Source organism: Tasmannia lanceolata, unplaced genomic scaffold (assembly GCF_043159265.1).
Source record: "Tasmannia lanceolata isolate RefF3 unplaced genomic scaffold, GAP_Taslan_0.1 ptg000006l, whole genome shotgun sequence".
Taxonomy (NCBI): Eukaryota; Viridiplantae; Streptophyta; class Magnoliopsida; order Canellales; family Winteraceae; genus Tasmannia; species Tasmannia lanceolata.
The window spans coordinates 6,320,677-6,336,121 of record NW_027518683.1 but is presented as its reverse complement, the minus strand read 5'-3'; the positions used below and the strand labels follow the sequence as shown (position 1 = coordinate 6,336,121).

Below are 15,445 nucleotides of genomic sequence, written 5' to 3'. Positions count from 1 at the left end.
ATAAGACAGCTGTGAGGCCAGCAATGGTGTACGGCTCAGAATGTTGGGCCACCAAGAAGCAACATGTGCATAAGATGAGTGTAGCGGAGATGCGAATGCTTAGATGGATGTGCGGCCACACAAGGTTAGATTGAATTAAAAATGAAGACATCTGTGAAAAGGTAGGGGTGGCACAAATTGAGGAGAAGATGAGAGAGCACCGCTTAAGATGGTTTGGGCATATCCAACGTAGGCCTTTGGATGATCCAGTGAGAAGAAGTGACTCGTGCCATGTTGATGGAGTAAAAAGAGGTAGGGGCAGACTGAAAACAACTTGGGTATAAACAATGAGGAAAGACTTGAGGGCTAGGAACATAACTGAGAACATGACCTTGGATAGGATAGAATGGAAGAAAATGATCCATGCAGACGAACCCAACTAGTTTCAGGAGTAGACTCAATTTGAGCGGGGTAGTTTCTTTCACCTTCTTCATGAAAAATTTCTAAAGGATTCATCAGCCGACCCCAACTATTTTGGGACAAAGACTTAGTTGAGTTGAGTTGAAGTGCCCTCTTGGCCAATTGCTTGCTTGCCACGTGCATAACTGCACAAACTGCCCAACCCAGCCCGCCTTTCATGCCTAGCGCCTTCTTGGGCGAATGCTATGCCGCCATGCGTGAAACTGTGCCAACCGCCCAGCCTACGTGTTTGCTTTGAGCGCCCAGCGCCCCCTTGGCCAAATGCTATGCTGTCCCATTTTCACCCGCCAAAGACAATGGTTGGCGCCAATGCCATTGTGCATTGTCGCTCCCGCCAATGCTTTGCATGTGTCTTGCACACCAACCCTCTTGGCCATGCCCAGCCCATGGCTTTGCTTCGTGCCGTTGCCACCAATACTTATGTGCTGCCTTGCACACTTAGGCTATGCCGCCAAGGCCTTTGTCGTGCTCTGTTGCCAAGCCCATCCACACCTGATCTTTTCATGCCAGTGGCCTCATGCCAAGGTCTTTCTCCTACCTTGATTGGTTCTTGGCCTGACCCTCTAGGCCCACTTGGCTGTATTGGCAAGGGCGCAAGGTGCCACCACAAGCCAAAGCCAATGCCATCGAATTTAGGGGGCTGACACCTAGCTTGAAACAAACACTTTCAAACTGAATTTGGATGCTTCATTTTGAGTAGATATCAACTATATTAATCTCCCCGACACACAACCACTTCTTCTGCCAAAAACTTCATAGCCAAATGAATCCACCCACACATGCACACCAAGAAGACATGAGAAGGCACAGTGGCTCACATAAATGGCATAACCACCACCAAATGGTATAGCAGCCACCCAAGAAATGGCATTATATCTACAATAATGGCTTGTAATGGATTAGCATCCACAATCCACAAAATGCCTTCACAACGATCCACATAAAGGCCCGACGACCACCAACCCAAGTCTCCGACAGCCCACAGATTGTCTAAAAAGTAGCTCGCAATAGCCCACAGAGGCTACATAGTAGTTCAAAGTGGCCCACACAAAATAGCAGCTCCACAGGTTGTAGAAGGTCACAAATGAGTGTCACAGCTGTCAACAGTCTTTCCCACGTCACGGTCCACACAGCGTGACTGTAGTTCACATGAATGCATTGTGCAAGCAACCACATTTGATGAAATTGACGTAGTAGTCCTCACATAATGGTAAAGCAGTTATGCGACAGAGGACAACAACCTTACAAACATGCAATCCTCACACCAATGGTACGGCAGTCATGAAATGGACGGCAACAACCTCACAAACATGCAAACCTCACACCATTGGTACAGCAGTCATGAAATGGAGGACACTAACCTCATGAACACGCCATCCTTAGACAAGACGGTGTAAAAGTCCACTCTTGATGAAAGCGCAGCAGTCCACACTCCGTCGTCATTTCAAAAAAAAAAAAACCCAAACTCTCCCAGCTCACTACAAAATCTTAAACATCAAACTGCTACAGAGATTCCGCCACCACGCCCTCCCTGGCAAGCCTGTCAGCAACCTTATTAGTCGATCTTCTCACATGCCAGAAAGCGATGCTTGAGGAGCCCACGATGTCATCATTCTCATAAAACAGATGAGCAAAACGCCAGAGCCAGGGTCAAGGGAGTGCTCCCCTCAGCCAACGGATAGCATTAAGGGAATCCCCTTCGACCGCCACTCTATCTTTATCAGAAGCCTCCAAAAGCTTAATGCCTTTATAAGCAGCATGAGCCTCAGCCTCACTAGAATCAGCCACCCAAATAGGACCTGCAAAATCCCACCTTACTACACCTCCATCATCTCTCAAAACATCCCCAATCCCAGACGGACCCGAATTTTCAAAGCTAGATCCATCAAAATTCAACTTTAGAAAGCCGGGGGCGGAGGGCTCCCACTGCTACGAGATCAAAGGTCTCAGCTCCGAGATAGAACAAGCGACCCTCCAACCGTACCACAAGTAAAATGGGGACACAAAGCGAAACCAAGGGATAACCTTAACCCAAGAAATGATAAGGCTATTGTCTTGCAAAAGAGAGAATATGAACTTCTAGCATATCCTTCTCTGGCATTTCTTTCTTTCCATAGCACCCAAATAGTAGCCAAAAAGGATACATTCTACCGAATTTTCTCCTTCCTCTTCCAAGAGACCTGTTGCCAACCCTCCAAGACATCTACAAGCTTCTTAGGAGACACCCAAGACATACCAAATCTCCCCAAAATGCCGCTCCAAATGTCCCTTGCCATTTTACAATGAATAATAAGATGATCCACAACTCCCTAGCCTCAATGCAAAGAGAACAATGATAGACAATTAACATCTCCCTCTTGCGAAGGAAATCTACCGTTTGAATTAGATCTTGAAGAGCGGCCCAGAAAAGATACCTACCCTGGGGGGAGCTTGGAATGACCAAACTCGAGCTACTCTGGAGGGGTCAGTACAACACACAAGGTGGTGATAAAATGATTTGACGGAGAACTCCCAAAAGAATTCCAGATCCATACCCTTTTATCTCTGCTGTCCCGTTTTAAGTAACAGCTTTCTAAATTCTCGAATAGTCTGGCCACGGATTCCATTTCTGTATCGAAGAAATTCCTTCTTAAACTTTTTTTTTTTGAAAGGTTACGATTTTATTCCACAGCGCAGAGCGCAAAAAGATGGGACAAGATGTCCCAATACAAAAAACTACAAGATACAATCTAGAGAATCACCCAACTCTATTCTCATGAAATACCACGGACATTTCCCCCCTTAGACTGGGCAGCCAAATCATCCTATCATCTCTTCGCTCGTAGAGATCACTTACAAAGGATTCCTTCGACGATGCCACCACGAACAAAACTGGGAATAAATCTTTTAAAGGCTAGAATGAGCATCAACTATCGTACTAGAATCGAATCTGACCTCGGCCCCAACTCTAAACCTTGTACTAGAAAGAAACTGATGTTTAAACCACGAAATATCTCTCCATACAGTCACCCCTTGGTGCCTAAACTTATCCTCCGACTCCCCATGCCCTGCAACGGATCCATATTTACTTTCAATCACTTGAGCCCACAACTGCGAATCGTCCTCCCCATATCTCCATAGCCTTTTACCCAGTAGTGCTTGGTTAGCTTTTTTATCTTCCTAACTCCCAAACCCCTCGCCTTTACGGGTTTGTACACCTCCTTCCAACTAACCAGTGGAATAACTCGTTTCATTGTGATAATTGCCACTCTTAAAAATTCACCTGCAAAGCAATATATCTTGGACCACTCTTGTGAAAGTGAAAATTTTTCATCAGGTTTCTGCCTTGACTTACGATAATCAAACTAATGCCACATCATTCTTCAACTAATGCTTCATCATTCTTCTTTGGGAAAGTAAATAAATACCATCATAGCTTGTAATCAAGATATTGTGGAGAAGCTCAATTCTATGCTCACTCAAACTGAATACATTCTGCCCCAGGCATCCAGATTTTATCAAGGGAATCTAAGAATCTAATTTGTAATCAAATTCCACCACATGTATGAAACAATATTAGTTGGTCATTGTCAATACCAACTCTACATTGGTGGCACCCATCTAGCAATTACCTATTCATCACACCTAGCTCGTGCATTATGGACACAAGTCCTACAGTCAACAAATTTATACGTATTTGATGCAGGTTTGCATGGATATGCTTAATTCCAAGGAGGGCACATCTTCCATTCTGGTTACTTGTATTGTAAAAAGTCCTTGTATGATTAAGATCATCCATTACCTGACTCCAGTCAACTGCCCACCCCTTTCTCAGGGTCTTGGTATTCAATACAACAGTCGTGTGCCTCTATTATGGTGTGTGATTGTGACAGGAAACCAGTCTTTCTTCAAATTGTGCAATAAAAAAAGAAATTTTACTGGGAAAAGAGAAGTGTTACAGAAGGGGCAGAGATTGTTCACACATGGATCAGATCCACATACATTCTTTCTAGCTAATGGGTGAGCTAATTCATTTGCTTCTCTCATAGGCATACAACAAAGGAAATATCGATCTTCTATAAATCTAGAGTCTCAACAATAATATGAGCTAGTCTTGACTCTTGATACCCCAGGCTTGGGTGATGGGCTATGACATCACCTTCAGTCACCAACTTGACAAGGGAAAACTCAAATCCCTCCCCCCCCCTCCCCCCCCTCAAAAACAAAAAAAATCCCTCATAAGCCTCTAATTCCCAAAAAAACATCTGTTATAATTGAGCTTGATCACATTAAGTGGAGGAGGTAATCATATCGACCTTCTTCTCCTTCCTTAGATTCAACAATGAGATTCTCATAATTTGGAGACCAAACAGAGAAACATTGTCCAGATAATTATTTTTATGTCTTCCGTTCCAGATTTCCCAAAAACAATGAAGGCAAGATTGACAATAGAATTTGACCTCCATGCTTTTAATAAATCCAGAGCAAAAATTGGAGGGCCTGGTGGATGATGAACCACTTGAGTATCACATTTGACATTCCACACCTTTTGCATTATCTTAAAATGAATGACAAGGAGGCTCATGCACATGTTTGCCAGTTGCCAACTTAAATTTTTTCTGCTTCAATTTTCCAATGGTATTTATCTTTCCTTTCATCACTGCCAATAAAATGCTTGGACCCTAGGAGGAAATAGCTCAAGCCACAACTTCACAAAAGAGGAGGGAAAATTCGCAGTACATACCTGAACAAGGAGCTAACTGAACCGATGTTTCATCCCCCTTGACAACTAATGCATGATGTGCTCTCCATGTGTTTCCAATCATATCGAGGTTGAGGTTTTGGGTGCGGTCGTCATTGCCATAATTTTTAGACATAACAAGAGCAAATAGAAATTTTTGGCGAATAAGAATGTAAAAAAGCCTTGTTGGCACTCGAAATTTCATGGATCCATCTACTCATGCTAAATGGAGTCTCTATATCTATCTGATCTCAATTTACGATTTTGGGGATGCACAAACTTGTAGCTTTAAATGTTATCAGTGGTTCAGTCCAAATAGAAAAAGAGAGAGAAAAAGACAAACCTTTTCCACCATTCTTCTACCAAAAACTTAACTTTTTGGTAGAATTTGGTTGGAAGATGAGGAGAGGGGACATTAGTGCCACATGTGCGCCAAGTGTGCAAGAAGGCAATATTGATGTCTAGAACATGTCCGGGAGTCAAATGAAACTTCAATATAACATTGGCAACCAAACATGGATTCGGCATTCATTGGCATTTGAAATTCCAATGAATGCCGAATGTTTGTGCAACCAAAAAGCCCCTTAGTGATTAGTAAGGCTTCTCGAGTAAAATGGAAGTATCCAAGTTTCTGGTCATTTTTGTAATTGTATTTTATTTGATTATTTCCCTTGGTATCTCAGGGTCAAATCACCCGTTCCAGTTTTTAATTCTGATTATCAAGTGTTTCCTTGGTCACAAAATATAGTTGAATGCCTATGCTTCATTCATAATTTGAATCCTCTTAGAAGAAGTTGGATGAGAAATCCACTTATTCATAATTTGAATCTTCGTAGAACAAGTTGGATGAGAAATCCACTAAATCTATAGTTGTTAAATGCTCTAAGAGTTTACATACCCTTTAAAATCTATAATAAGGAGCAAGAGTATTGGCCATGAACTTTGACAATTTGCCACTCAATTTTTAACTCCCATTCTTTCCTACCTCCTGACTAAATTCGTTTCATTGTGGGAGACACCTTGCATTTCTAGATCTGATTTTCTAGCATCCAATTGTTTTTTTCCATTCCCCTCCCTTTTTTCAGTGCCAGTAATAGTAGTTTGATGGCCTATTTCCCTATTTTTCTTGAGCTGTAGTGTTCCTTGCGACTATTTTCCGATTGTTTCAGAACTTTGTATGCTGCCACTTTCTCAGTTATGTAATTAGTATGTTATTTACTAGACTGGATTGCAACAGGGAGACTCATATTTTGGTGGTTCTGTTTCCTTTTGTTTTAGCTATGAGGAGTGGCTTATGTGTGGCTTTAAGCTCTCTTACTCGTTTTTGGTTTCCTTTGTTGTTGTTTTTTTCAGATCCTGGACGATTTTCTTTACTAGGTGAGGCCCATCAAAGATAAGTCAAACAAAATATGTGGGATGACAAACAAAAGAACGTGGTAGCACGGGATCAGGTGACAGGCTTCGATCCTGCTAGACCTCAGGCTTTTCATATTGAGAATATGAACCGTACATCTCCTTTTGGTGTTTCTGATATAAATTTTCTCTCCGAGTCATCAAGAAAAAGGAAAGCAGTTCTAGATCAACACGGTAGTATAGCTTTCGATGGTATCTCTGAGCTAGTTAGGGGCAATCTGAGAGAGAGCGTTCCATTTTTCTTGCCTCTAGAGTCAAATGCACAGCATAATGTTGGTGAACTTTCCGGATTAAATACTCGAGGAAACACAATAGAAATGGTGATAAATAAAAATGTACAGTTTGCGGAACCAAATAACAGAGGGTCTCAATTTGAGAGACACCAATTTTTTGGTATGAATAGTCATTCAATGAGCAACTTCGAAAATGCTACAGCTGAGACGGTGAATAATTCTTGGCAGAGTATGAAGTCTATACCGGTCCATCATAGTGAAAATTATCCCTTCCCCAAGCCACCTGTTGGAGAGATCCCTATTGTACCTGATTCAAAACATATAGCACATGCTAAGACTAGCCAAAATGAAGCCACCAGGATTCATTCATATTCTGGAACAAGTGGTACGTGCACACAAGAGGCCCATTCTATTCTCAGTTTGAAAGATGGGATGAACTATGGGCAAAGAAATCATATTCCCTCAGGTACGTCGACTGAGAGTTTTACATCTTTGGAAGTATCACAACAGAGGGTGGTAAAAAGTTGGGAGTCTGCTGATAAGGAGATAGAGAAGCAAGATGGTTCGGATATGAATAATTGCGAGCATTCCTTAGTGGATAAAAATTCCGCTGCAAGTGCAGATAGTCTTTCTAAGAAACTTGATGAGCATGGAAATGAGTCGTCCCATGATTCACATAATTTGGATCCGAAAAGTAAGTTTGATGCTGGAAATGTAGCTCCTATGATTATTGAAAAGCTCTGGGATGGGTCCCTTCAGCTAAATTCATCTATTACTTCGGCTGTGGTTGCCTCCTTTAAAAGGTTTCTTCAACTACTTCATGAACTTCAATGCTGCTACATGGCCTTTTTTCTTGGATCTTGTTTGTTATTGGCTTATATGAATTGTTTTTGGTCTTGTATCATTATGGCTGTTATTCAATATGCTATCTGGAACTGCTCAATTTCTTGGATCTCATTTGTTGAGATACTAATCTATCTTAGAACTCTGAAACCCTAGTTACAATGGAAATCCAGGTTTTTATAAGGTATATTAACCATTCACAACTTGTACTTTATGTAGAATCAACGGCAAAAGACAAATGCAACATCTTCTGGTGTGCCATATACTAATTATTATTCTTCCCTCCAACTTCTAGTTAGTTTGGTGAAAGAGTCTACTCGGCGTGTTTCCTTTGACATACTCGGTGTGTCTCCTTTAACATCAATTGGCAAGTCTAAATGATGTGGATGTGATTGACACGGCCACTAAAAAGAATCTCATATGATTCCTTTTCCCAAGAGTAATTGTGAGAGGAAAATAAGAATCTTCTTGGCGATGGAGGGAATATTTGTACACATTCCCAAAAAAGGGAAAAAAGAAATGGAAAACCGGAGTGCCCATCAAACCTATTAATTGTTAGAGGAGGGCAAGAAAATGACAGTATCAATAACAGTGATGTTCTGGATAACTAAACCAAATCTAGTTACGTAACAGTTGCAATTTGTCCCCAAATCAAGCTTTACTAGATTGACATATCTAACAAAGTGCTCAAGTCATTCGGAGCTCACTTGAAAGATAAAAAGATAATCATGATTAACCACGTGAAGTGGTGGTGTTTGGATCATCTCATAGCTAGAATGGGTTTCGGGGTTAGATGGTGGGAATGGATGAATAGATGTATCTTCAGTCTGGTACTCAGTTCTTGTTAATGGATCACCCAAATGTTTCTTCAATGCTTCAAAGGTTTACGTCAGGGAGATCCTTTAGCCCTGTTTCTTTTTATCATCATGGCGGATTCTCTCAGTAGAATGATGGATAAATCCTGATCTATCTATAGGTCCGATTGAAGGGTTCAAGATTACTATTGTTGGGTTGGAGTTGGAGATATCACATCATCAATATGCAGATGGTACACTTCTCTTTAGCAGCCCTGATTTCTGGAAGGTAAAAAATATGGAAGCTATTTTTGTATGTTACAAAGCTGCTATTGGGCTACAGGTTAACTTTTCTAAATCAGTAGTTATAGGTGTCGACTTAACAATGGGGAAGTTGAGGTGTTTGCTAAGACCATCGCATGTAGTGTGGCAAAGAACTTATTCTCCCTTGATTGTAGAATTACGCTTATCAACTCTTTCTTAATGAATCTGCCTATCTATTATTTGTTGCTTTTCCATTGTCCCAGTCAGTATTAATAGGATATAACAAATGGAAGAATTATTTTTTAATGACAAACGGCAAGATATGTGTAAGCCGAAAGTCGAGGGCTGTCTTGGTATTAGAAGGTTGACGTTGATGAATCGGGCTCTTCTAAGAAAATGGATGTGGAGATTTGGGGTAAACAAGGATAGTGTATGGAGATTGGTCCTTGAGGCTAAGTATGGGTCTACATTCGGGGACGTGCTATTACATGAACACGCATAGAGTATAGACCATATGGAATCTCGTCGTGGAGTGATATTTTAAAGGTTACCATTCTTTTCCAATGAGGCATTCATTTTAGGGTTGGAAATGGGAATAATATCCGCTTTTGGTTGGACTATTGGTGTGGAAATAGGCTTCTAAAACTGCATTTTCCCATTCTTTTTAATATGGAGTTAGATTTTGGTACTAATGTGGCCGACTATTTAAGAAGAAACATTGAGGTGAATTGGAATGTTACGTTTCAAAGGCTTTTTTTTATTGGGAAGTTGATGTGGTTTCTTTGTTCTTAGAGAGAGTAAACTTAGTTTACGTTAGTAAGCATGGTTAAGTGGGATTGAAATGGTCTTCAAGAGGAACCTTTTTTTATTCGCACCTTTTATCATATGCTTGTTCATTATCACTTTTTTCCATGGAATATTATTTTTTATAGATATTTTTACACATGCATTGCGTGGGAGCCCATCATAGATATTTTTACATGTATAAAATGGGATGTGGATCACCATTTTATATCTCATGTTTTGATTATTTTCTAAAGATATTTTTACACATGCATAGCATGGCAGGGGCCCATCATTTTAGACCTCATATGTTGATGCGATGGGGATCACCATTTTATACCTCATGTTTTGATGGACTGGGGCCTTTAATCTCCACCCAAACCATGCATAGGGTAAGCCCCACAATTTTACACCTCATTTTTATGGGGTGGTATCTACTATTTTACACCTCTTGTTTTGATGTTAGGACCCACTATCTCCATCCAAACCAATGTATAGGGTGGGGCCCACCACTTTGCACATCATGTTTTTGTGTGGTGGGGCTCTCCATTTTACACACATGCATAGCATTGGCCAGGAATGCTGCGTGCGTTCGAGTGAACTCACCTTGTTTTGATATACAATTACCAAAAAGCTCTTAGTATCCAATTAAAAAATCTGACTTTATGCAGAGCTAGGAGCGGAGAAGATCCGCCGGACGGCCAAGCACTGAACATACCTTGCATCAATGAGTAGAAAAGAAGGGTATAGAAGTAATTATGCCAACGGCCTTGCTAATAAGGCTTCTCCTTGAGCTCTCCAATTTTTGGGTGCTACAAGGGGGTATAAGGGGCATGTATGTGAGATCAAGACCGTTGATCTTTTATAACATCATGAGCCGACCAACATGGTCTTGGTCCCATCCTGAATAGACATCTCATCTTTGGGATAGGGGAATACAAAAATCAACAGTTTAGCTTTTCTTATCAGAACCCTAAATGAGGTTTGATGAATCATGGGCACATGATCATATGATTAAGGTGAACTCAACACCATTTGGCCGGCCATATGGTTGCGATTTAGGTCAACAAATCTGTTCACGTAAATGAGGTAGAAGTGGGCGCCAACAAGCATCTTTTAGGAAGGAGCGTAAACATTTCTTTCTTTTTAGCATATCCCTACAATATGAGAGAGAGGGTGTATGGCATAAATATCTTTAGACAAATAAAGAATGTTCTATGACTACTATGCGCTTATTTAATGGTTAAAGAACAATTACATCATATTTAAGAACTCACGGTAGTTGATTTTCCTCCAATATTTGTCTTCCATAGGATAGGAAAGCCAATACTTAACTGTTAAACACATGAAAAATACTAAATGTAAGACTAATTGGAAAGCCTAAGAGATGATGTTCCTTTTGAATGTTGCTTCACCTTTTCTCATTGTACTTGTATAGCTTTGTTCGATTTTATTTCTTCTAGGTTTCTTTGTTTTGGTTGTCTTTAACTGAAAGAGATTATGGTTATTGATACTTGTAGACTTTGATATACAATTTCAACTTTCTTTGGAATTATTGTTGCCCATTGTGGCAATAATTCTACCGACTTCCACAGGACTTGGCTTTTCAATCAGACTTATCTTGCCTTGTACATTTAACTGTGACATGAGTTGCTTATACATTATTCATTGGACTGCTTATATCTAAATTAATTGTATCATATTACCTCTCATTATAAATAATGGTCCTAGGAACCTGTGTGTTATGTATTTGAAGATTAAATAAGAAAAGTTATTTGATAACTTGTCAATAATGCAATTTTTGTGCAGCGGGGAGAAGGCCTCAGAGGCCAACTGGCCTAAACTTGTAGAAGTAAAAGGAAAAGTAAGGTTAGAGGCTTTTGAAAAATATATTCAAGAGCTTCCTCGTTCTCGCAACCGTGCATTGATGGTAAGCTTTAGGTTTTTTCCTATAATACATTAAGTTGTTATCAGAATAGTCATGGTAAAGATGTTTGAAGTTTCAATATCGGTACTCACACTCCCTCTTATGCAGTATAGTACACTCAATACATCAATTTTGAATGTTCGACTTCTAATCAAGCATATATGTTAAAGCAAGTCTAAACTCTCAAGATCTTCGTTTGAAGATCTCAAAGAAGTTGTGCTGTTTTAACAAGTGGAACTTGTAGGATTGATCTTCTAGGAAGATTATAGTTTTTGAATTATTAGTAGTTTGTGGTGTAAATGTACAAAGGAATGTGAAAAGGAAAACCCTGGACCTGTCCAGGGTTCTGAACTTATCTCCTAGGACCTCATATGATGGTTCATGGGGGACTCCTGGTCTCTTTATCATGTAATCTTCGTATGATTATCAATACATTTTGTCAATTTTCAAAAAAAAAGTCTAAACTCTATAGTGACTATATTGGGTTTCTTACAAACTACATTGAATGGAAATTAGATATAAAATGATCCTTACAGAAAGATGAAAACTATTACAGCTAAACACCAACAATAGCAGTAACACTTGTCGCCTGAAATGAACAAGCGTGACAGGAGACGGACTATGTAAACTATTACATTTAAATTTGAGTCCAATAATCGGTTTGTCACTCACAATCGGTTGCCATAATCCTAAATGAACAAGGCCTACATAGAAGGGTGAAAGTATTAACTTGAGACATTTGTTTATCCATACGGTTGTCCAATATCTTGAATCCATCTGGTAGCATTAATTTGTACCTATTTATAGCTATCCAATCTTTCTCGGGTCCAATGGGAATTTGTGATTCAAAAGACACGGAGGCCAAAGCTCTCCTTTGCGGTCTCAAATGGTTCGCTAAAGCTGGGTCAGGTCCTTTGATTATCGAAGGAGATTCTTCTAATGCCCTTGCTTGGGCAGCTTCTAAGGCTCCTGGACTGTGGAATCTGACCAGCAATATTACGGAGATTTGTTATCTTTGTCGGATAGTGTGACCAAATTTTAATCATAAAAGAAGCAGACAACAAACTCGATGGCAGCCACGATGGTTTAGAAAGGGAAGATGTGTGGTTCTTAAGGTGGTAGCGGTGCTATCCATGGCTTCTTGTGGCACTTGGAGCTCGCAGCAGTCTGGGCTCAGTATAAAACTCCTGCGTTAATTGGGTTAGGAAATTGTGGGTATCCTTTGTCAAGATGATTTCAGTATGTAATTCCTGTGGGATTGGTGCATTACGTTGTTGAGAAGTTCCTGCTAAGCAGCTGTCATGGGACGATATGCAAAAGGCAAATAGGGGCTGGAATGCTTATTTGGGCCTTGCACTCATGTAAAGAGGGGTTTCTGCTGTCAAGTTTTATTAAAACAGTTTTGAACTGTTGCTGATCAGCAGAGGATTGTTGTGATCTAATGGTAATAGTTAGGTGTTTAGAGGTTTAGGGGCTGGGGGAGCATTTGATCACATTCTTGGGCTTGGCTTATCTTCCGTTGCATGAAGGGGATGCCTCATCTCCATTGTTGTATTCCTGTTCTTATGCCATTTGAATAAAATATGCTGTTAGCTTTTCAAAAAAAAGAAAAAAGAAGCTCTTGGTTGTTGCCATATTGACCTTTCCAGTATACTTATGTTAATGACAACACAAAAATAACTGTGTTTCTTATAATGAGGTAAGGTCTCTTTCCTAATGTACGAATTAGAGAATACATACCTTCAAATCTTTCTTTTTTTCTTTTGAGGATTTTGGCATGTTAATATGTATCCAGATTTAATCCTTCATTGGAAATCTGACTTTACAAAGAGAAAGTCCACAATACTTTATGCAGTTGGGTATAGTTCTTTGATGCACAGATGGGATGCGACAGTATAAGAGCAACAAGTCATACGGTTGACTTATATGTGCAATTGACAAGTGCTAAGAACTTTGCATACATATTTTTTCAGGTAATCTCACTTTGTTGGAAAGTTGGATCTTCCAAAACAGGGTTGACAGGCATGAAGACGGTAAGTGTGAGAGAGTGTTATAGAAACTATCTGAATCTTATTTCGGACTGGTAAATGACATCTCATCGGAGGTCTCTTTGTGATTTTCAGGTTGCAAAAGGTTACAAAGAAGGGGAGAAGGTAGGGTTTGCACAGCTCTCTCCAGGTGTTGATCTTTACGTCTGTCCTCGCAGTGACACCATAATCACTATACTTGCAAAATATGGTTTCTTCAAGGGTATGGCTGCAGTTGAAGATGATCAAGACTCATTAATTGGTTGTGTTGTGTGGCGGAGAAACCCCACATCATCTACTACTAATTCTAAAAAGTCTGAAAAGAAGAAACTCCCCTTGTCAGGGCAGCCACTAGACTCAGCTTCTGACTCTGCCATCTCTCAAGGTCCTGAATGTAATGCTCCGCTTACAATTGCACAAGATTCGGGAGGAAATAATGGCACGTCATTTATAACACAACCAACCGAGGGTTCCAGCCCACTAATCCAGTCTATCAAGGATCATGTAGTTGATAAATCTTCCACCAATGCTACTCCTAAGCCGACTTCTATGTTCCTTGATAACCCCCCAGTGATGTCGACGGGCCTGCTAATTGCAAGCAAGCCTACTTCCAGCTCTTCACAGGACCCTATAGGGCACTCAGTGGAAGTTGAGAATCCCATACCCCTTAATTCAGAAGCAAAGAAACCTAATACAGGTTTGGAGCTCTCAGAACCAGTTCTTCCAGGGCCACAACAATTGTTGCCGAAAGATCAGCAGAGACCTTCTAGCTCCGACGATGATGATCTTCCAGAATTCGACTTTGGTACTGCATGTGGGCATGTAATTCCCAGTAGCAATGCTATTTTTTCAGGTGCTCCTCTGTTTGACAAGAAAATTCCAGTTGAAAGAATCAGAAATCCAGTTGGGTCCATGCCGTTCATGCAGCCCATTGGAAGACCAATGCCAGTTACCAATCATCAAATGTCACAAGCTCCAACTTTTACAGGAATTGCATTTAATACTCATCAGGTAGCAGTACCTCTGCCAAAGAAACTCCAAAATGAAACCCAGGTTTTGGTGTTGCCCATCTCAGAGAAAAAGCCCAGTGTCCTTGGAAGCAATATGTTAAGCAGACCCACTAATGTGAAATCATCCACCATTACAGAAGGCCCAGGAGCTGATTCTCATATTACAAAGAACCTATGGTATGACGACGATGACATGCCCGAGTGGTGTCCCCCAGATCTAGAGCATCAAAACCAACCACCAGCCATGGCAACTACTAGACCTTTAAACACCTTCCCAATTCCTAGACCAGTATCTGAAAAACCATCAGCAACCCTAATGCCTTCTCAATCCTCAACATATCCCCCTTTGTACCCCCCGGGGTTTCCTCGTGGGTATCAACCAGGATCGTTCGATCAACGTCCTACAAGTAATAACAACATGCCCGCACAAACTAGACCTGTTTCTGTATCTGTTAAGTTTGGTCCAAGATTTCCCCCCAGATTAAGTCCTACCCCAACCTTGAGGCCTCAGTCTGGCATGTTCGGTATCAGACCTCCGATTAGGCCTGTTGATTGGAGGGGTCCAAGGCCTTGACATTCAGAAAATTAGTGCAACTAATCTGGTGTGTTCTGTATTCAAAAGTTTCATTTGTACGTAGGAAGGAATCTGGATTGAAAATTTGTGTTAGATATATGAATCTTTCTTGTTTTGAATCATTCAGTTTATCTATGTTTTATGTTGTAAGTTGCGCATTTCTACTGTAAACTGGCCAAGGAAATACATCCCTCTCGGACGGCGCTGTAGCCTGGTTGAAGGGAGATCGAGGTTGCTGGACCGGAATAGATGGGTGATGTTTCCAAATTTGGTTTAGTGCTTGAGGTTTGTTTATGCTTTATCTGCAGTGTAGCTCAACTCTAATACCTGTCTAGGCCCATTGACACCCCTATTTTATGCCTACTCACCTAGTCTCAAGGCCCTAATGGTTTTGGATT

The 15,445-nt window shown here is 40.7% G+C and overlaps 1 protein-coding gene across 1 annotated transcript in view; it reads left to right on the top strand.

Moving 5' to 3' along the window:
• The window catches only part of LOC143879444 (uncharacterized), a 43,516-nt gene extending 28,311 nt beyond the window's left edge, over positions 1 to 15,205 (top strand). Inside the window, exons 2-5 of the mRNA XM_077381828.1 lie at positions 6,533 to 7,628; positions 11,319 to 11,439; positions 13,410 to 13,469; positions 13,560 to 15,205. Of these exons, the coding sequence (XP_077237943.1) occupies positions 6,589 to 7,628; positions 11,319 to 11,439; positions 13,410 to 13,469; positions 13,560 to 15,047 (2,709 nt within the window). The 5' untranslated portion in view covers positions 6,533 to 6,588 and the 3' untranslated portion in view covers positions 15,048 to 15,205. The remainder of the gene's footprint in view (positions 1 to 6,532; positions 7,629 to 11,318; positions 11,440 to 13,409; positions 13,470 to 13,559) is intronic.
• Positions 15,206 to 15,445: the final 240 nt, after the last annotated feature.